Raw genomic sequence first — 21,268 nt, forward strand, 5'->3', positions numbered from 1 at the left:
AATGGAAAAAAAAAAAAAAAAAAAAGAGCTATCACGACACACCCACCAGAATGACCAAAATGGAAAAGAGTGACAAGTAGGTGAAGATGTGGATCAGTTAGAACTTTCAAACACTGCTGGAAGAAATGTAGATGGAGAAACCACTTTGAAAATATATTTGAGGGGCGCCTGGGTGGCTCAGTCGGTTAAGCGTCCGACTTCAGCTCAGGTCACGATCTCGCGGTCCGTGAGTTTGAGCCCCGCGTCGGGCTCTGGGCTGATGGCTCAGAGCCTGGAGCCTGTTTCAGATTCTGTGTCTCCCTCTCTCTGCCCCTCCCCCATTCATGCGCTGTCTCTCTCTGTCTCAAAAATAAATAAACGTTAAAAAAAATTAAAAAATATATATATATATATTTGAGAGAATCTACTACAGTTGAACATAAGCATATCTTTTGTTTTTTGTTTCTGTCTTTCAGGATTAAAAATGTTTTAAGTTTATTAATTTGAGAGAGAGAGATAAAGCACAAGTGGGGGAGGGGCAGGGAGCGAGGGAGAGAAAGAGAATCCCAAGCGGGCTCCGCACTGTCAGCATGGAGCCTGATTCAGGACTCAAACCCCCAACCGTAAGATCATGACCTGAGCCGAAGTCAGACGCTTAACCGAGTCACCCAGGTGCCCCAGGATTAAAATTTTATTCTTAAGAGAGAATATAAGCCAGGTTTTCTTAAGAAAACCTACAGAAAACTGTAAGCATTCCGAAAAAGTTACTTGGTCTCATTTGAATAGAAAGCTGATAGGACCAAACTGTGATTCTGAAAATACTCAAAATGCAGGAGGACAAAACACAGCCTCCTTCCTGCTAAATTAATCAGGCGAACTAAGTTTGCAGCAAAAGCAGTGCTCTCAGTACAGGTGCTGAGTGCGCTCGGGGAGTGGGTCTGTGGCTCTGCACAGCAACAGAAGCTATCAGTGATTTGGAGCTCTATTTCCAACTTGCTTTTGGAAATATTTCCAAACGGGAACAATCATTTCTTTTTTATTTTTTCAATGTTTATTTATTTTGAGGGGGGGGGAGGGTCAGAGAGAGAGAGAGAGAGAGAATCCCAAGCAGGCTCTGAGCTCTCAGAGCGGAGCCCAGCTCAGGTCTCGATGTCACGAACTGTGAGGTCATGACCCGAGCCAAAATCAAGAGTTGACGCTTAGGGGTGCCTGGGTGGCTCAGTCGGTTAAGCGGCCGACTTCACCTCAGGTCATGATCTCGCGCTCTGTGAGTTCGAGCCCCGCGTCGGGCTCTGGGCTGACCGCTCAGAGCCTGGAGCCTGTTTCCGATTCTGTGCCTCCCTCTCTCTGACCCTCCCCTGTTCATGCTCTGTCTCTCTCTGTCTCAAAAATAAATAAATAAATAAATGTTAAAAAAAATAAAAAATTAAAAAAAAAAGAGTTGACGCTTAGCTGATTGAGCCACCCAGGTGGCCCAGGAATAATCGTTTCTAAATATCAGTTTGCTGTCTCTAATCTTAACGAATGGAAGTATCTCATCACATCCCCATGAGGATATTGACAGCTTGCTTTGCCTTTAAAATCAGAAGAGCTATTAACAGCTTATCTCCATGCCATTGTTTGGGGCGATATGCAGATATTAAATGAATAGTAGAAAAGGTCCCCATTCTACTTCACTCTTGAACCTTAATGAAACATAATGACAGAGGTAGGAAAGGAAACAACTTATATTTAACATTTTAGCATCATACATATAAAATGGGATGCTGGTAGGGCGCCTGGGTGGCTCAGAAGGCTGAGCATCTGATTTCGGCTCAGATCATGATCTCACAGCCTGTGAGTTTGAGCTTCACGTCGGCCTCTGCTGACAGCTCGGAGCCTGGAGCCTGCTTTGGATTCTGTGTCTCCCTCTCTCTCTGCCCCTCCCCTGCTCATTCTCTCTCTCTCTCTCTCTCTCTCAAAAATAAATAAACATTAAAAATGAAAAAAAAATGGGATGCTGGTAATTGAAAATGTTTTCTCTTTTTCTTTAATTAATTAATTCCCATTCTGGGGTGAAAGGGAGAATTTTTTTTTTTTTTTTAAAGGGACACAGAGACTTCTCTCTATTCTTTTTTTTTTTTTTAATTTTTTTGTTTTAACGTTTATTTATTTTTGAGACAGAGAGAGACAGAGCATGAACAGGGGAGGGACAGAGGGAGAGGGAGACACAGAATCTGAAACAGGCTCCAGGCTCTGAGCTGTCAGCACAGAGCCCGACGCGGGAACTCACGGACCGTGAGATCATGACCTGAGCCGAAGTCGGACGCTTAACCGACCAAGCCACCCAGGCGCCCCGAAAGGGAGTATGTTTAAAGATGGACGATCGTGAGTGCCTGGCTGGTTCAGTCGGTTGAGCATCCGACTTTGGCTCAGGTCATGATCTCGTGGTCTGTGAGTTCAAGCCCCGTGTCAGGCTCTGTGCTAACAGCTCAGAGCCTGGAGCCTGCTTTGAGTTGTGTGTCTCCCTCTCTCTCTGCCCTTCCTCTGCTCACACTCTCTCTCTGTATCTCAAAAATAAATAAAAGTGTTTAAAAAATTAAAAAATATATTGACACATGCAACACTTTGAATGAATCTCCCAAACAATGACCCAAAGAAGCCAGACAAAAGAATGCATAGTTTACCATTCCATCATATAAAGTCCAAGAAAGCAGGTAAAGCTAATCTATGACGTTAGAAGTTGGTATGGAAGTCCCGCTTGGACAGGAAAAAGGGAGTGGCTGAGAGGGGACACAGGAAGCTCCAGGGGATATTCTGGTAATGTGCTGTTTCTTGTCCTGGGTGATTGTTACATGGGTGTGTTCACTTTGTGACAATTGCCTTACAAGTTGTACATATTTTGAATGCATGTTGTCCTTCAATAAAAAGTCAATTTAGAAAACTTCCTACTACCCCATGACCCAGCAATTGCACTACTAGGCATTTATCCAAGGGATACAGTTGTGCTGTTTTGAAGAGGCATATGCACCCCCATGTTTACAGCAGCACTATCAACAATAGCCACAGTATGGAAAGAGCCCAGGGGCGCCTGGGTGGCGCAGTCGGTTGAGCATCCGACTTCAGCCAGGTCACGATCTCGAGGTCCGGGAGTTCGAGCCCCGCGTCAGGCTCTGGGCTGATGGCTCGGCGTGCGAGTGCTCAAGCAGGGGAGGGGCAGAGAGAGAGAGGGAGAGAGAATCCCAAGCCAGCTCCCAGCTGGCAGCACGAGCCCAACTCGGCACTCGGTCTCACAAACCTGAGAGATCATGACCTGAGCCGAAATCAAGAGTCGGTCGCTCGGGTGCCTGGGTGGTGCAGTCGGTTAAGCGGCCGACTTCAGCCGGGTCACGATCTTGCGGTCCGTGAGTTCGAGCCCCGCGTCGGGCTCTGGGCTGACGGCTCAGAGCCTGGAGCCTGTTTCCGATTCTGTGTCTCCCTCTCTCTCTGCCCCTCCCCCGTTCATGCTCTGTCTCTCTCTGTCCCAAAAATAAATAAACGTTGAAAAAAAAATTAAAAAAAAAAAGAGCCCAAATGTTGATCAAGGATGAATGGATAAAGAAGATGTGGTATGTATATACAATGGAATATTACTCGGCAATCAAAAAGGATGAAATCTTACCATTTGCAACTACGTGGATGGAACTGGAGGGTATTATGCTAAGTGAAATTAGAGAAAGACAAAAATCATATGACTTCACTCATATGTGGAATTTAAGATACAAAACAGATGACCATATGGGAAGGAAAGCAAAAAGAATATAAAAACAGGGAGGGGGACAAAACATAAGAGACTCTTAAATACAGAGAACAAACTGAGGATTGCTGGAGGGGCTGTTGGTGGGGGGATGGGCTAAATGGATAAGGGGCAGTAAGGAAGATACTTGTTGGGATGAGCACTGGGTGTTATACGTAGGGGATGAATCACTGGAATCTACTCCTGAAATCATTATCGCACTATATGTTAACTAATTCGGGCGTAAACTAAAAATAAATATAAAAATAAATATAAAAAATAAAAGATAAGCAAACTGCCAAAACAAAAACAAACAAACAACAACAAAACCTCCTAGGGGCACCTGGCTGGTTCAGTCCATTAAGCAGCTGACTCTTCTGATCTCAGGGTCATGATCTCAGAGTCATGAGATCAAGCCTTGCTTTGGGCTCAATGCTGAGCATGGAGCCTGCTTAAGATTCTTTCTCTCTCCCTCTACACACCCCCTCAAATAAAGAAATTCTTTTAAAAACATAAATTAATTAATTAAAAATCGACGTGGGGCTCCTGGCTGGCTCAGTCAGAAGAGCATGAGACTTCTGATTTCAGGGTCATGAGTTTGAGCCCCATGTTCGGTATAGATTACTAAAAAAGAATAAATAAACTTAAAACCAAACCCCCCCCCCCAAAAACACGAAAACCTCTAAGACTTGGGTTTTGTCTGGAAGAATGGACTTGTTATTTGCTGAAATGGGAAAAACAGTGGAAGGAGCAGATTCAAGATGGGATCAAGACTGCAGTTTGGGACTTGCTAAGTCTAGGGTGCCTATTACAGAAACTGGCAAGTAGGAGATTCACTCTACAATTTAGTTGTTTTTTTTTTTAGTGTTTATTTTTGAGAGTGAAAGAGACAGAGTATGAGTGGGGGAGGGGCAGAGAGAGAGGGAGACACAGAATCCAAAGCAGGCTCCAGGCTCTGAGCTGTCAGCCCAGAGCCCGACGCGGGGCTCGAACTCACGGAGCACGAGATCACGACCTGAGCTGAAGACGGGCGACCAACCGACTGAGCCACCCAGGCGGCCCTAGTTTACTTATTTATTTTTAATTATTGTTTTAATGTTTATTTATCTTTGAGAGGGAGCATGAGCCGGGGAGGGGTGGGGTGGAGAGGGACAGAGGATTCAAAGCGGGCTCTGCACTGACAGCGGCAAGCCCGACGCGGAGCTCGAACTCACAAAGCGCGAGACCGTGACTTGAGCCAAAGTCAGACGGTCAACCAACTGAGCCGCCCGGCTGCCCCGACAAGTTAGTTTAGGGACGAGGCTTGGCCTGGACTTAGGGATGGCAGAGTCACCACTGTGTAGATGGTGTGGAAAGCCTTGGGATGAGATGAGATCAGTGAAGGAGTGAGTGTAGGCAGCAGAGAGAAGAGGTTCAGGGATTGCACTTGGGGCCGTCTATGGTTGGGGTTGTCCCCAGGACTAAGTGACACAGCTCATGTTGGCATCAAGCATGCCACTTACAATGTCCCACCTGGTATTACTTGCTGGCAGCTGGCTTACAAAGCCCCCTCCTAGGCATTCCTTTTTCCTTGTTATTTTTTTCTTCCGATTTTAATGTTATTTTCCAGTGGATTACTAAAATGATATGTATATATTTTGCTTATTTAATCCCTGACTTAACCCTGTGACGACGGCTACTACTGCTCTCTATTTTATCAAACGAGGAAACTGAGGAGCATGGGAGGGACGGAATTTGCCCAAGTCACACAGTGTCTGTGCCAGAAGCAGGACTGGAAGCCAGACTCCCAGACTCCACACTCCTGCTCTTTTCATTCCTTCCCGCTGACCTTCAGGAAAGGGAGGCCTGGCTGGCTGCAGTAGGGCCTAACTAGGAGTTGATCCTGGCTAGCCCTAGCGTCAGGGACGGTGGCTGGCCCGAGGAGACGAACAGAGCGGCCTGGGGAAAGGCAGCCAGCAGGAAAACAGGCAGGGGCCTTGCTGAAAGGGGTTTGAAGGATGCTGGAGAGGAGGAAGGGGCCGGGATGTAGGGGTGGAAGGAGAGGGGTGATGCATTCGCATCTGCCCTGAAGCCAGTGGACCCGAAGAGTGGAGCCAGGCCTCCATCCCCGGAGCCGGGACCCAGCCTTGGGAAGGGAGAGTAAAAAGTATAGGGCCTTTGGTGTAAACCCTTAGAGACCTGCCCAGGCTGTCCCTCCTTACCTAAGGCTGCCACGTACCCAGGATGGGCAGAAGAGGGCCCAGTATGGAGACTGGGCTCCTGGAGGACACAGGTGATGCTGTTCCCTATGCCCTTGTGCTCATGACTTCAGCCTTGGGAACCGGATACGGGGGCACAGGGCCCACCCCCTTCCCTGCTATTCCTAGTCCCTGGACCTGAGGGCCCAGCACAGAGGGGGTTAAGGGCCCTGGAACCTTTGCCTGGAGAAGGGGGTGGGGGGAGGCGGGCGTGGGGAACTGTCATGAGGAGCCTCGTCTGGCCTGATAATCCAGGCTGCCTATCTCTTCCACAGCAGCTGTGAGGCAGACAGGTTGTCCTGGTGGGGAGGGAGGGACATAAGGGTCTGGCTGATGGCGGGAAGGATTTGAGGAGGGAGGGACATCCAGGCTCCCTGGTGATCTTTTCCCATCCAATAGCTCCCTTCATGACTGTGCCTGCAGACTGGAGGTGGTGGCCCGAGTCTGGACATGGGGGTTCCCACTCACCCAGAGAATAGGAAGTGGGAGCTGGTGAACAGACTTAGGGAGGCGTGGATTGGAAAGTTTCTATTTCTGACTCACTATGTGCCTGGGCAGGTGTGCAGGGGTGCAGTATCGTGTGCGTCCGTAGAGGTGTCTGAGTGAGCACACGTGCCCACGGGTACATGCCCCTTTAAGGGGGCGGGCGAGTGGGGAAAGCTCACTGCAAAGCCAGAAGAGAAGGAACCTGGCATTTGTTGAGCCCCTGTTATATGTGAGCCAGGCTCTTCTTAGAAATTGTCACCTCTCCTGTCGCATTTCATCGGCACAACAACCAGGAAAAGAAAACATTTTAAGCCCATTTATCTGATAAGGAATTCAAGGCTCCGAGAGCAGGGCAAGGGCCCAGGCACACCTAGCAGGTAGTGACGGGAGTCCAGGGTCTGACAAATCCAGAGCTAAGCTTTTCCCTTTTGGCTCTGAGCCCATCCTGGGCAGGTGGTCTGGAAGAAAAGCAACAGGTTCTCGTTCAAGCCAAGGATGATGTGTGATTTCAGGGCCTGTGAGCTCCACGCAAAGGCCTGGCTCACAAGCTGTAGGAGTCGGAAGAAAGAGGATTATTGCTGGGTTGGACCTGCCGGGGAAGAGGCTTACAAAGGGGTTGCACGTGGGGGGCCTGGCTGGTAGAGCCAGCCGGTAGAGCACTAGAGCATGTGACTCTTGATCCCGGGGTGGTGAGTTCAAGCCCCACACTGGGTGTCGAGTTTATTTAAAAATAAGCTAGGGGCGCCTGGGTGGCTCAGTCGGTTGAGCGTCCAATTTCAGCTCAGGTCACGATCTCGCGGTCCGTGAGTCCGAGCCCCGTGTCGGGCTCTGGGCTGATGGGGGGGGGGGGGGCTTCCTACACGTTCTTTCACTGCATCTTCCCAAGGATCTTGTGAGGTAGGAATTATTGTCATCCCCATTTTATTTTTAATGTTTATTTATTTTGGGGAGAGAGAGAGTGTGCGCCTGTGGGGGAGGGGCAGAGAGAGAGACCGATCTGAAGCAGGCTCTGCTCTTGGCAGCAGAGAGCCTGATGCGGGGCTCAGATTCACGAACTGTGAGGTCACGACCGGAGCGGAAGTGGGACGCTTAACCCACTGAGCCACCCGGGCGCCCCGGTCATCCCCCATTTCAGAGATGAGGAGACCAAGACGCAGAGAGACGAAGCAAAATACTCAGAAAGACATTACTGGTAAGTGGCAAAACTCAGGTCTGATTCCGTTGACTTTGAAACTCAAAAAGGCCCCACAGACACACGCACAAAATCAACCTCATTTGTAGCAAGTTTGTGCACAGAGCGCAGAGTCTGGAGTCTAGAGAGTAGTTGTAGTCCTGCCTCATCTCCCAATTTACTGTCTCAGGCCTGGGCGGCTCAGTTGGTTAAGTGTCCGGCTCAGGTCATGATCCCAGGGTGGTGGGATGGAGCCCCTCATCCGGCTCTGTGCTGAGCATGGAGCCTGCTTAAGATTCTCTCTCTTTCTCTCCCTCTCTTTCCCTCTGCTCTTCTCCACTCCCTCGCGCTCTAAAATAAAATAATACAAAAGAAAATCTTAAAAACAAATAAAATTGGGGGCACCTGGGTGGCTCCGTCAGGTGAGAGTCTGACTTTGGTTCAGGTCATGATCTCACGGTTTTTGTGAGTTCAACCCCCGCATAGAGGTCTCTGCTGTCAAAGCAGAGCCTGCTTCCGATCATCTGTCTCCCTCTCTCTCTGCCCCTCACCCATGTTGTCTCTCTCTCTCTCAAAAAATAAATGTTAAAAAAAATTTGGGTGCCTGGATGGCTCAGTCGGTTAAGCATCCGACTCTTGATTTGGGCTCAGGTCATGATCTCACGGTTCCTGAGTTCGAGCCCTGCATCGGTCCCCTTGCTGATAGTGTGGAGCCTGCTTGGGATTCTCTCTCTCTGCACCTTCCCCTGCTCATGTTCTCTCCCTCTCTCAAAATAAATAAACTTAGGAAAAAAGTAATTTTACTAGCTGAATCTATTGTTTTAAGTATGCGTGCTGTGTATCTCTGTGTGTATATGTCTCTGTATATGCGGGCATTGCATACATGTGCTGTGCACACGTGTGTCTGCGTGTCTGTGGGTTTCTGCTGCCGCCTTCCTGTTTTTCCTAGGGTCATGGGTTCCCAGATGCTGAGAGGTAGAGGAACCCTGAGGCTTTGGGGGTGATTTTCTCCCCTTCTCTGGGCCTCAGTTTCCTCTCCTACAGAAATGGATTACTTGAATTCCATGATTTCGAAGGATTCTTGCATATCTGACCCTCCTTAACTTTGTTATTCACCATATGGTCTAAGGACTTCATCCAAAGAAGGTCAGAATAAAAAAAGTCAAGGTCTTGACGCTACTGTGGCAGGGACTGGAATTAGACAGGAGAAGGCAAAGTTCCCAGACCAGTCCACATTGGCCTCAGGAAAGTCGTGCTTCTTGATCTGAAGCAAAAGCTCTTAGAATGCAAGACCACGTCCAAGGACCTGGATTGTGCCCTCCATCGCCATGCTGGCCAGGGAAGGGGCAGCGTCTCCATGTGACTTGCAGAAAGGAGGCAGAGGGATGGAAGGGCAGCCATCCAGGAGACAGCTCTGGGCGGGCAGTGTCCTCAGGTCCTACTGTGGCCCCTGCAGGCTCCTGATAAGCAGAGGCCTCCACCCTGATAGCCCCGAGTCTGCTTATCAGGGTCCCCAGACTACCCCACCCAGGCTCAGACTCTGTTCCAGCCCACACCCTGATGACAGCACCCTCCACCCCAGCCAGGGCCACAGCCACAGGATCTCTGGTTGGCTGAGATAGCTCTCTTTTCTACCTCCAGGACCCTGGTTTCTGCCCATGTTCACCCTTGGTCTTGGGACTAAGCAGGGACTAGGCAGAAGCCTAAGCAATGAGTGGCGTAAATCTTGGCCTTGGTGCGTGAAGCCTTGTTGTCTGTGGGGTCTCCGAGTAGAGGTGGCGCGGCAGCAGGAGTCACAGGACAGGACAGGGGGCAAGGAGCAGACACAGCGATAATTTCTCACCTGGACAGAGTGCCTGGGTTTGTAAAGGTTCTTCAGCCATATTTCTCAATTCTTACAACTCGGGGAGCTATGTGTTGCCACCAGAGTCCAGGGAAGTGGCACTCTGTCTCTAGTTACGCAGCTAGTGAGTGCGACAGAGGGAAGAAGGAGGGAAGGAACCGGACACTGGCTGCACAGGTGCTAGGTCAGATCTGGGAGTTTGAGATGAGCACTCACAGCATCCTTGTAACCACCATGTGAGATAGGTGTGGCCCTCTCCCATTTTACACATGTGGAAACTAAGCTGAGAGCACTAAGTCCAGAGTCACAGAGCTGGATGCGGTGGACTTGGGACTGTCACTCAGGGCCTGTTCTTTCTTTTCAAGTTTATTTATTTGAGAGAGAGACAGAGACAGAGACAGGGACTCCACTGTCAGCGTGGAGTCCAACTCGGTACTCAGACCCATGAACCGTGAGATTATGACCTGAGCCAAAGCCAAGAGCCAGATGCTTAACCGACTGAGCCACTCAGGCGCCCCTGGGCCTGTTATTTTTAAACCTGGGCTCTCTCAAGGGCCTCAAGCAGCTTTTAAGAATATTCTGTGAGGGCCACCCGGCTGGCTCAGCCAGTAGTGTGTGTGACTTGTGATCTTGGGGTTGTAAGTTCGAGCCCCATGCTGGGTGTAGAAATTACTTAAAAATAATAAAATTGAAATTAAAAATTAAAAAAGAATGTTCCACGAACTTTCGGATGTTCACCCACCCCTGTTGTTGCTCATCACTTGCGGCCTTCGGTGAGCCCCCGTGGGGAGGAGGTGAGATGGAAACTAGCTTCTTTGAGTCCCTCCTGGGGGCAGCACTAGCCTCGTGCTAAGTGCTTTGCCAGTGGCTAGTCACCCAGCTCACAGCTCGGGACTGAGGACCGTGGTTATTGGTGTGGACAGAACACGAAGGGTCTGACAGAGAAGGCTCGCCTGGGAGTTACAGCTTTGTCTGCCTGTCTCCCCAGGCCAAAGTTTCTCCCCCACATCACGCTGAGCTTAGCTCCATGTCAGACATTTGACACGCATGTTTACTTATTAGCCACTACCCCGTGGTGGAGATACGTTGGCGAACAAACCAGGCTCTCATGATTATTTGCTAAAGTGAATAATCACACAAATAAATGAGCCCATAATAGGGAGAGTTAACTAGCCAGGGAAGGCTTCCCTGCAGAGGTGATACTTACAGATGAAGAGGGAATAGGAGTTAGACAAGAAAGGAGGGAAGGTTATGCCAAACAGGGAAGAGCAGGGAGCCTGGCTGCCTCCGTCGGTGGAGCGGGCAACTCTTGATTTGGGGGCTGTAAGTTCGAGTCCCATGGTAGGTATAGAGGTTACTTTAAAAAAAAAAAAATATTGGGGCACCTGGGTGGCTCAGTCGGTTAAGTGTCTGACTCTTGATCTTGGCTCAGGTTAACATCTCACGGTTCGTGAGATCGAGCCCCATGTTGGGCTCCATGCTGATCGCATGGAGCCTGCTTGGGATTCTCTCTCTCTCTCTCTCTCTCTCTGCCCATCCCCCCCTGAAGATAAACTTAAAAAAAATATTTTTGGGGGGAGAGAGAGAGACAGTGAGAGAGAGCGCATGAGCAGGGGAGGGGCAGAGAGAGGGGGACAGAGGATCGGAAGCAGGGTCTGCACTGACAGACTGACAGCCGCAAGCCTGATGTGGGACTCAAACTCGTGAACGACAAGATCACGACTTGAGCAGAAGTTGGACGCTCAACCAACTGAGCTACCCAGGCACCCCTAAAAAAATCTTAAAAAAAAAAACCCCAAAACAAAATAAAACAAAAAAACAGAGGGAAGAGCACGTGCCAACATTCTGCGACAGCAGGAAGCACAACACCTCCAAGGAACTAAAGGGTTTGGTCTCTCCTCCCACACCCCATCCTGGCCGCATCTGCCCCTGCAGAGGAGGGTATAACTGCATCCCAGCATACAGACCAGACTGTCTAGGATGGGGACTAGGGGGGAGCAGAGAAGCAGATATGTCCTCCAGTATGGGGTCTAAAATAACAGAGACCCTACTTGAGGGAAGGGTCTACTCCAGGAGTCTCGCCTTCCCCAGAGGCAAGAGAACCGAATACTGCCAGGCTCTCACTGAGTCTTGAGCTCTCAACAGGCCCCTACCCATTCTCTCTCTTTTTGAAAAAAATTCTTTTAAGTTTATTTATTAAAAAAATTTTTTTAATGTTTATTTATTTATTTAAAAAAAAATTTTTTTTTCAACGTTTATTTATTTTTGGGACAGAGAGAGACAGAGCATGAGCGGGGGAGGGGCAGAGAGAGAGGGAGACACAGAATCGGAAACAGGCTCCAGGCTCTGAGCCATCAGCCCAGAGCCCGACGCGGGGCTCGAACTCACGGACCGCGAGATCGTGACCTGGCTGAAGTCGGACGCTTAACCGACTGCGCCACCCAGGCGCCCCTAATGTTTATTTATTTTTGTGGAAGAGAGAGAGACAGAGCACAAGCAGGGAAGGGGCAGAGAGGGAGACACAGAATCCGAAGCAGGCTCCAGGCTCTGAGCTGTCAGCACAGAGCCCGACCTGGGGCTCGAACCCATGAACTGTGAGATCATGACTTGAGCTGAAGTTGGATGCTCAAACGACTGAACCACCCAGGCGCCCCTAAGTTTATTGATTTTGAGAGAGACACAGTGAGCGGGGGAGGGGCAGAGAGAGAGAGGGGGACAGCAGATCTGAAGCAGGCTCTGAGATGACAGCAGAGAGCCAAACTCGGGGCTCGAACTTGAGAACTTCAAGATCGTGACCTGAGCCGAAGTCGGATGCTCAACCGACTGAACCACCCAGGTGCCCAGGCCTCTACCCATTCTCATGCTGGCTCTCAGAAGAGCTTGGAATTCACCTGCCCTCAAATCACCAGCAGAGCCCCACCCCGGCCCCCGGCCCCACACCCAGGAAAGCTTGCCATGGCAGAGGTGGGCAAGAGGTCTGACTGCCTAAGTCTAGTCTCCTTGGGCTCAACACAAATATAGGCAGGGGCCCGGGAACTGAAATTTAAGCCAGAGCTTTTCCCAAGAATTCAGAGATCCAGCTGTCAGGACCCTCCCTGCTTTACAGAGGTTCAACTAACATTCCCACTACCACCACTGCTGCTGCCACTGCCATGGTCAACAACAGCCTCCACCAGGGATGGGGGGGTGGGGGGAGGTCTGTTCTCCCTCTGCCCAGGCCCAGCAGATAGATGACCAACTTCATTGGGGATAGGAGCGAAGCGCAGACCCTAACCTTAGCAAGGATACTAGAAAGGGCCTAATAGCGAGAGGGTCTCTATCGAGACCCTTGTTCCAAGGGGTCCAGCAGAGAAAGGGTTAAGAGGAGGGGCTCTCTAGAACCCGGGAAAGTGCCCCACCCAGGGGAGGGGCCAGTGGATTAAAAAGCAAGCAGTTTGAGTGGAGAGGCAAGGACAGGGCCTCCCTACCTCTAAAGGCCTCCACCGTCTGCAGTTCCAGCTCCAGGTAAGTGCCCTCTCCTGGGCCTGTCTGCTTGTTGGCGTGACCACAGGGAAGCTTCTGCCTCACTGCATCATCTCTGGTTTATTTCATTCTGGTGCTGGGTCCCCGAGGCGATCTCAACAGACCTGAGCTTTATAGGGTTCTCCAGGCCAGTCCCCTTGCCTATGCAACTTGGGCCGCCCTTGACCACAGTATCAAGGGGTTGCTGGCTCAGGCGCTATGGACCAGGGAGGGGGAGATCTGGGCGTCTAGCACTGGCCTATCCTGCTCTGCCCTTGGCCCCTGGCTCTCCCTGCCACAGTCCCCTGTGCCTGCTGCAGGATCCTGGCTGGGATATCATCATATACTGTAAGTTTGCGATGAGATACTACAGTATAGATGATGTACTAGTCCGGGTACCCCCAGCTCTGGAGCCAGACGAGGAGGGCAGGGGATGCTGCAAACCTACGGGGCTCGCCGCTCAGCCTATCACAGCCTGCTGACCGCCAAGACACTTGGGAATGGCGAGGAAACCGTTACCATTACTGAGTTTAGTAATGGTAACGGTTCTCTTGCTGCACCCAGAAAACGTGCCAAGAAGAGAGCTCAGGACCCTGGAGCGGAACACTGGAACACTGGGAGGGAGGGAGACTCCAGCTCAGACAACGGGGTGGGGGTGAAGGAACGGGTTAAGTTTTCTCTTTCTTATTCTAAAGAAATAAAGATGAGAACCAGTACGCTTGTCTTTCAACTTTATTGGAATTCGAGACTAGGGGGAGGGATGGGGCGAGAGGCACTATCTCACTTAAGACCCATAAGTCCTTACACATGGTTTCAAGGTAGAGGAACTGAGGGGATAAGAAAAAAAAAAACAAAACCTCTCTGCTAACAAGTGGCACCTGAGAGAGAAACTCTGGGTTCATTGCCAGCTGGAAGCAGTGTGGTATCGTTCCCACCAAAGAACCAACTTCTAGACCTAAGCAGCGGAGGCCCGAGGCAGAGGAACTACCTGAGAACTGAGCTAAGGTCGGTTCCTTCCTCCAACGGGAAAAAATGGCCAGGCAGGGGCTGTGCAGACTCAAGCAAGGTCAAGTTAGTCAGGAAGTGTCCATGCCCCTTACCAGTCCCTGCAGGGTCTGAGCAGGAACCATTCTGGTCAGTGGCTCCTGCCAGCAGCTTTGATGCCTTGGGAGAGGCAGCAGAGTGGTCACTTGAGAAGCTTCACAGAGAGGCGGAGCCGAACATCGCAGAGGAAGATGTCCATGAGGTCGCGGCCCACCTCCTGTGCAATCTGGGAGATCAAGTGCCCCTTTGGACCAATGAGGATCTTCTGAGGGTGGAGCAAAAGAGAGGGCCATGAGGCTGCTCTCAGGGCTCTAAGTGCGAGAGGAGAACCCCTGCTTAATAGACCCCTAGTCCCTTCTCCAAGCTTAATCCAGCTTACCACATGAGATTCTTTGGGCACCAGAAGCTTCTGTTCGATCACCAGCTCCCCGCTTGGCCCTTCCTCCCACACCACTGTCCTCTGCACAGGGAGATACCATGATTAGTCAGACAGGCCTATACCCCTACCTCTCTGGGCCCCAGATAGCCTATTCTGGGTATGTGGCTGGTGAAGAGCCCCTAGACCCCTTCATTGTGCCTGCACCTGCTGCACATTGTAGGGTATCTCCTGGGGCAGGTGCTCTAGTAGCTTCTCTCGGATGGTGTTGGCACAGATCTCCTCAGGTGTCTGGCTGGTGAGGACTCCGCTGTGGAACTCCCAGGGTCCTGGCCGGGCCTGTGCCAGGAGGTACTGCTGTGGGTACAGAGAGGGTCCGTGGGGCAGCTCAGTCCCAACCAAGACTTTCCTACCTACTCACTCTTACTTCCGGGAGGAACTGTGAGGCTTGTCTTCATATGGTGGAAATCAAAGGACAGGCTATGGCCAAGGCCAACTGACCTTTAGTATTTTCACGTCTTCCTGGCTTAGGGCAGACAACATGAAGATCTCCTGGAAGTGGGGCCAGCCAGTCTTCTGAGGGCCTCCCACAGACTGTGTGTTTGGGCCCTTAGCTGCGGGGCCCGGGCAATGAGTGCCGGCCTGTGAGCGAACAGCCTCCCTCATCTTGAGCTTCTTGCCATTGACCACACCTTCAGTGAGGGCTGCTGTGAGCTCCAGGAGAATGGACTTCTGCTTCAGGCAATCTACCTGGGCATGGGGGATGGGCAGAGGGTGGGGAGGTAGTGAGATGGGCACCTGGGAGGAAAGTAGACCCCTCCTTCAGGTAGGTGGTGCTCACCTTGTTCATGACAAGGATGCTAGGGACTTGGGAGAACTGGGTCAGGCACTGGAGCACTTGGGGGCTGAGCTGGTTCCGAGTCCACTTGTCTGAGACGTCCACAAGAACCACAACTGGAAGTTGGCAGGGTGGGGAGGAGGACAAAGATATGACCACTCTCTCTTCACCCCCCAAAAAGATCCATGATATGGGCTCTGGCCAACCCCATCCCCCAAACTACCAGGAATGAGAGAGGCCATGACCATGAAAATTGGGCTTCAGATTCCCATCATGAGTCTAACCCATATCAGCAGATTCCATGCTCTTCCACGGATCTTCCAACAAAGAAAGCTCCAGATGGTGCCTGAGGGACAAACATAGGTCAGGAAGGGTTTTATGACTGATGTAGTCCTGATGAGGAAGAGGGTATAAGGGGGTTTTCCAGTCCCTATGACAGAATCTCCCCGCCCTCTCCTCAACACCTTTCCCTCTACATACCCATTTCCACAGCTATTACCTTTTCTGTTTAACAGGGCTGATGAGACCAGGTGTGTCAAGTAGAATCTAAAATCGGGAAAGAGAGATGCCCAGCCCCCCAGATGGAACACTTATGACTGGTGAGTGAGAGAAAGGCCATCCTTGATGTCAGGAGCCTGCCCCCACTCTTGGCCAAGCTGACTTTAGATTTTCACCCTCCAGCTTTGTTTTGGTTCTAGATGGGATCCAAGAGAAAGATGATGACTGTGAATACGTGGAAGATGAGAAAGGAGTGAAGAGGGAATGAGATCTTTCTGACTAGATGCCAGAGGTGGAAGGTAGAGAGAGAACTGCATGAGGCCTAATGGCCCTTCCCTCAGAGAAATGAACCTAAACATCATTTTCTTCATGTCTAACTGTAAGGGGGACCCTCTTAGGTTCACCCTCTGTCCTATTTGCTGGACTCCCCTTGCAGGTACGCACCACCTGAGCTTCCTTCTCTGTGATGATCCCCAGAGCTTGGCAACGAGTGGTGTGCACCTTCTTGGAGACAGGGAACACCTGCCAGAAACAAAGAAGTCCCAAGTGAAATCCCAGATCCCTCTAGAACAATCCATAAGCAGAAAAGAAGTGAGAGATGAAAAGGGGGTTAAAGATTGAGCATACTTTTCGGCCCAGCAGCTGGTTGGAGAGTGTTGACTTTCCTGCATTCGGAGCACCCAGGAGGACCACACGTAGGACCCGGGGGTTCTCGGGCATATCAGGACGATGGACCAAGAGGAGATCCTGTTCATCTGTGTGGGGGGGGGTAGGAGTGGAGTGAGAGGTAATGCAATATGGATCCTGTCAGGTACTCAGTCCTACCCACCCACAGAGGAAGTAAGGAATATAAGATTAGTGTACCATGTTGAAGCTGAGACCTGGCTTTGAGATTTAGTTTGCCCGTTAATTTGTTTATGTAATTTTATTAAGTTCTCTAACTTCTCTAAGCCCCTTAGTTTTTTCACATGTAAAATGGAGATAATATTAAACAACACCTACTTATAACCTTCTTTTGATGGGGCACCTGGATGGCCCGACTCTTGGTTTCAGCTCATGATCTCACAGTTTGTGAGTTCAAGCCCTGTCAGGCTCTACACTGACAGTGCAAAGCCTGCTTGGGATTCTTTCTCTCTCCTTTCTCTGTCCCTCTCCTGCTTGCTCTCTCTCTCAAAATAAACAAACATTAAAAAAAAACAAAAAAAACAACTTTGGGGCACCTGGGCGGCTGTCAGTTAAACATCTGACTCTTGATTTTGGTTCAGGACATGATCTCACCGTCTGTGAGTTCAAGTCCAGCATCGGGCTCTGCACGGACGGCATGGAGCCTGCTTAGGTTTCTGTCTCCCTCTTTCTCAAAATAAATAAGTAAACTTAAAAAAAAAAATAACCTTCTTTTGGCAATTGTGTAAAAACAATCAGCACAATGCCTGGCACTTAATATTCAATTACTGTGTGGAACTGTACTGTAGTTGTGCCTGGTAAATCTGTGTACATGTATGAAAGTACATCTAGATCAGATAAAGCGAGAAATCCCTCCAGCTCTGACAGTCTCACCTTATTAAGGGTGTTATGAAGGCTCTGCAAGCTTTCTCAGTATTTCTAAGTAGGAGTCCCTTATGCATTACAATGACCAGTTTTTGTATCCAGACTCCCCACCAGACTGTAGTCTATGCTACTTGAAGATCAGAGAGTGCTGTTTCCTGGGTGTAACTCAGTCTCTTGACAAGTAGATGGGCACTAATCGGATCGAGTTTGCTTCCCAAATCCGGGCAGAGAGCCACAATTGTGCTTTGCCCATGGCCCTTCAATCTCCTGCTTTTTGTAAGCGTCTCTGATTGTGATCCTCTGGCTCCAAAAGTTTTAGAACCTGGTATTTCTCTCCTGTGAGATCCTTCACGGCTCGCCTCTCTTTGGGGACCTCGAGATCGTTTTCCATGATATAAGACCAAAGATGATATCCCCAGAGAGTTTCCCTGACTCGGAACTTTAAATGCTAAAACTGTGACAGTCCGGGACAAGCTATCTGGGCCCTTTACCTCTGTGTATGGACACGGCGGGAGGATGAGAAGTCAATGAACTGTCTGGCTGAGCGAGTCCGAGGAAGCGGTCCAAGGCTGAGCTCTGGCCATAACGGCGAGAGGCGGAGGCCAGACGGGGACCAGAGAAGGCGGCGCCCGCGAAACAAGACACGCACCTCCGCTGACAGTCCAAGAGCGAGGAGAGGCCGGTCACCCACCCCCTCGCCGCGTCTGGGCCCAACGGCCGGACCCCTAACACCGCCCGAAAGAACAGAGCAGCGCGCCGCGCCGGAGCAGCCATTACAGCCGCAAGGCACTCCGGGAACTGGCCAGAAACGCACCTAAGAGTGAATAGAGCAGTGGAAAAAGCGAGCACGAGAGAGCTAGATTGGCCCAGAGAGCGGAGACGCACGGGATGCTGGAGGTGGGATGAAGGAGAAATTGCTTTGGAGACTGACCGAGGCTAAGGAAAATCTGTATTTAGAGTTTGTGTAAACATGATGATTGTTTTGGACTCCTATACACAGCCTGCTTTCTTCTTCTCCTGCCAAAGTGTTGTAAAAGGTTGTTCTAGCCCTGCCTCCTGGGCGACTACATCTCCCATGAGGCCTAGAGGCAGAAATCGTTCTCTTAACACAAAACTTATCGCGGCTGGAGAAACTGACGCATCTAAGGAGGAAAGGTCGTGGAAGCCGGAGCGTGTGCTGTTCCGCTGTCCCCCTAAGGGCCTTTTTAGTTTTCTCTAGCCTCAGGCTTGCAGGATCCTCTCCCAGTGCCACCCCTGGCTTGGTCTAGCGGTCGGCAGCGGCCTCCACTGCCACCCAAGGAGTAGTCAGTCCGTAGGTCTGTGTTTCCGAGGAGCAGCAGACGCGATTTCCCTTCTGTAAACCTCCATAACCATCTCATCTCAGAGACCATTCCTTTCTGGAGAAAAAACAGAGGGTCTGTAAAGGGAGAAGCTGCTTAGTCACCTACAATTCCCCAGATTGACTCAGCAGCCTGCAAAACTTGGTATATCTTAGCTGTTTGTGGCCTTAAGCCTTATTCATCCTTTGGAGCCTCTGGATTAAACTCTTGAAAAGAGAGGGAGAGAGAGGGAGAGAGAGAGAGATGTTGGCGGGGATTGGGGGAATGGGGATTTACTCAGCATATGCTATGTACAGGCCATGTCCAGGTGCTGGGGATACATGAATGAAGAAAATGGACAAAAGCTTCTTATCACAGGACTTGTGTCCTGGGGACTGTGGTGGGAGGGTGGTGAGGGAGAGAGAGACATTTGTTAGTGACCTGACAGGAACTGTTCAGTATTGTGGTCTGGGTGAAAACCTAAATAGAGTGTATTTAAGAGAGAATGAGAGGTGGGGGCCCCTGGCTGGCTTAGTAAGTAGAGTGTGTGGCTCTTGGTATCAGGCTTGTGAGTTTGAACCCCAGGTTGGGTTGGGCCAGAGTTTTATTTATTTTTTTAATGTTTATTTATTTACTATTTTTGAGAGAGAGAGAGTGTGTGTGTGAGCAAGAGTGGGGGAAGGGTAAAGAGGGGTGGGGAGCGAGAATCCTAAGCAGGCTCCATGTTGTCCGTGCAGAGCCTGATGCGGTGCTCGAACTCACAAATTGTGAGATCATGACCTAAGCTGAAATCAAGCTTCCTGATGGTTAATGGATGCTTAACTGACTGAGCCACCCAGGCACCCCAGGCTGTAGAGCTTTAAAAAAAAGATATAAGATCTTTCTGAGGGAGCAGAGCAAAAGGGAATGGTAATAGAAAGAGGGGAGAGAGAAGTGGAGTTAAAGGCTTTTTTTTTAACAATTTTTTTTTAACATTTGTTCATTTTTTTTTAATTAAAAAAAAATTTTTTTTCAACGTTTATTTATTTATTTATTTATTTTTTCCAACGTTTTTATTATTTATTTTTGGGACAGAGAGAGACAGAGCATGAACGGGGGAGGGGCAGAGAGAGAGGGAGACACAGAATCGGAAACAGGCTCCAGGCTCTGAGCCATCAGCCCAGAGCCCGATGCGGGGCTCGAACTCACGGACCGCGAGATCGTGACCTGGCTGAAGTCGGAGGCTTAACCGACTGCGCCACCCAGGCGCCCCTCAACGTTTATTTATTTTTGGGACAGAGAGAGACAGAGCATGAACAGGGGAGGGGCAGAGAGAGAGAGAGGGAGACACAGAATCGGAAAACCGGCTCCAGGCTCCGAGCCATCAGCCCAGAGCCCGACGCGGGGCTCGAACTCACGGACCGCGAGATCGTGACCTGGCTGAAGTCGGACGCTCAACCGACTGCGCCACCCAGGCGCCCCGAACATTTGTTCATTTTTGAGAGACAGACCATGAGCAGTGAGGGAGCAGAGAGAGAGGGAGACACAGAATCCGAAGCAGGCTCCAGGCTCTGAGCTGTCAGCACAGAGCCCAACTGCCTGCCTGCCTGCCTGCCCCTGCAGGGCTCAAAGCCACAAACCGAATCCACAAACCTCGAGATCATGACCTGAGGGGAACTCAGATGCTTAACGGACTGAGCCACCCAGGCACCCCTAAGGCTTCTCTTTTTTAAGATCAGAGATTTTTTGTTTGCTCATGGCATTGACAAGGTAGAGAGGAGAAAATTGATGATATAAGACAGAAAGGAGAGGATTGTTGGGAGGATGGTGGAAACCAAATGACTGGGCTGCTCTTTTGGGAATGGCAGTGGAGTGTCCAGAGAAGCCCTGAGTGACACAGGATTGACAGAGACTGGGCAGCCAAAAAGCACTGATGGTTTGCAAATGGCGCCAGGCTCCAGCTTGCAGGCTGCCTGCTCTGTTAGTGGAAGAAATAACCTTTCTGGAACACGATATTCTGGATGTTCTTTGGGCACCCATATGCCCAAAGAACAAAATATCACTAAATATAGGACAGCTGGCAGTCAGAAAAATATGAATATTCTTTCATCAACAATAAGGTGAAATGCCATTTCAACTGTAATTAGGGTGAAGGGCAACTTCAGGTTAAGCAGTGGTTGAAGAGTTTAATTAAATAAATGCAAAATCACCCAAAGAACACATGCTAAGTACTACAGCACTGGCAACAGATAACACCTTGAAAGAATCCCTGGGCTATCATGAAAACATAGAGGAAATATGTCAGTCAAAGTGCCTTATTAATTCTCTTCTTTCCCAGAGATTTTCCCTCAAAGGATATTGCGGGGGAATTTTGTATTTTGTGAGATTAGGAGAGAGGTTAATCAGATGAAACAGACTGCCTAGGTTCATATGTCAGCTTGCCACTTATTAGCTGTATGAATTTGGACAAGTTATTTCAACTCTCCAAGCATCAGTTTCATCATCTGTACAATGAAGAAAATAATAACAAACACATCTTCCTAATATCATGTGTTCATTTGAATCTAGGATTTGGAACAATGTAGGATTTAGAAAAGTGTAGGCTCTCAATAAATGTCCTTATCTTAAGGCTAATTGTTTTACCCCTTCTGGCACCTTGTTACATGAATTATTCTTTTTTCTTTTTTTTTTTAAA

The 21,268-nt window shown here is 49.8% G+C and overlaps 1 protein-coding gene and 1 long non-coding RNA gene across 2 annotated transcripts; one reads left to right on the top strand and one right to left on the bottom strand.

The window, feature by feature from the left end:
- The first annotated feature begins 12,927 nt into the window (after window positions 1-12,927).
- LOC122485146 lies at window positions 12,928-13,907 on the top strand. Its single transcript, XR_006297796.1, has 2 exons — window positions 12,928-12,974; window positions 13,536-13,907. It is a non-coding gene; the product is annotated as an uncharacterized LOC122485146 (long non-coding RNA).
- ERAL1 (Era like 12S mitochondrial rRNA chaperone 1) lies at window positions 13,689-18,136 on the bottom strand. The gene is made up of 10 exons (XM_043583546.1): window positions 17,767-18,136; window positions 16,355-16,482; window positions 16,172-16,249; window positions 15,729-15,775; window positions 15,514-15,575; window positions 15,233-15,345; window positions 14,893-15,141; window positions 14,599-14,748; window positions 14,395-14,475; window positions 13,689-14,280 (listed from the first exon to the last, which is right to left on the bottom strand). The coding sequence occupies exons 1-10, from the start codon at window positions 18,047-18,049 to the stop codon at window positions 14,158-14,160; spliced, it is 1,314 nt and encodes a 437-aa protein (XP_043439481.1). The 5' UTR covers window positions 18,050-18,136; the 3' UTR covers window positions 13,689-14,157.
- Window positions 18,137-21,268: the final 3,132 nt, after the last annotated feature.

Source organism: Prionailurus bengalensis, chromosome E1 (assembly GCF_016509475.1).
Source record: "Prionailurus bengalensis isolate Pbe53 chromosome E1, Fcat_Pben_1.1_paternal_pri, whole genome shotgun sequence".
NCBI lineage: Eukaryota > Metazoa > Chordata > Mammalia > Carnivora > Felidae > Prionailurus > Prionailurus bengalensis.

What these genes read in the sequence shown, in the direction of transcription:
- ERAL1 (XM_043583546.1), bottom strand. Translation starts at nt 18,049, where the DNA reads ATGGCTGCTCCGGCGCGGCGCGCTGCTCTGTTCTTTCGGGCGGTGTTA. An exon ending in ACCAGCTGCTGGGCCGAAAA is followed by an intron (nt 16,250 to 16,354) that starts GTATGCTCAATC and finishes TGTTTCTGGCAG; the next exon opens with GTGTTCCCTGTCTCCAAGAA. An exon ending in CATGGAATCTGCTGATATGG is followed by an intron (nt 15,346 to 15,513) that starts GTTAGACTCATG and finishes GCCAACTTCCAG; the next exon opens with TTGTGGTTCTTGTGGACGTC.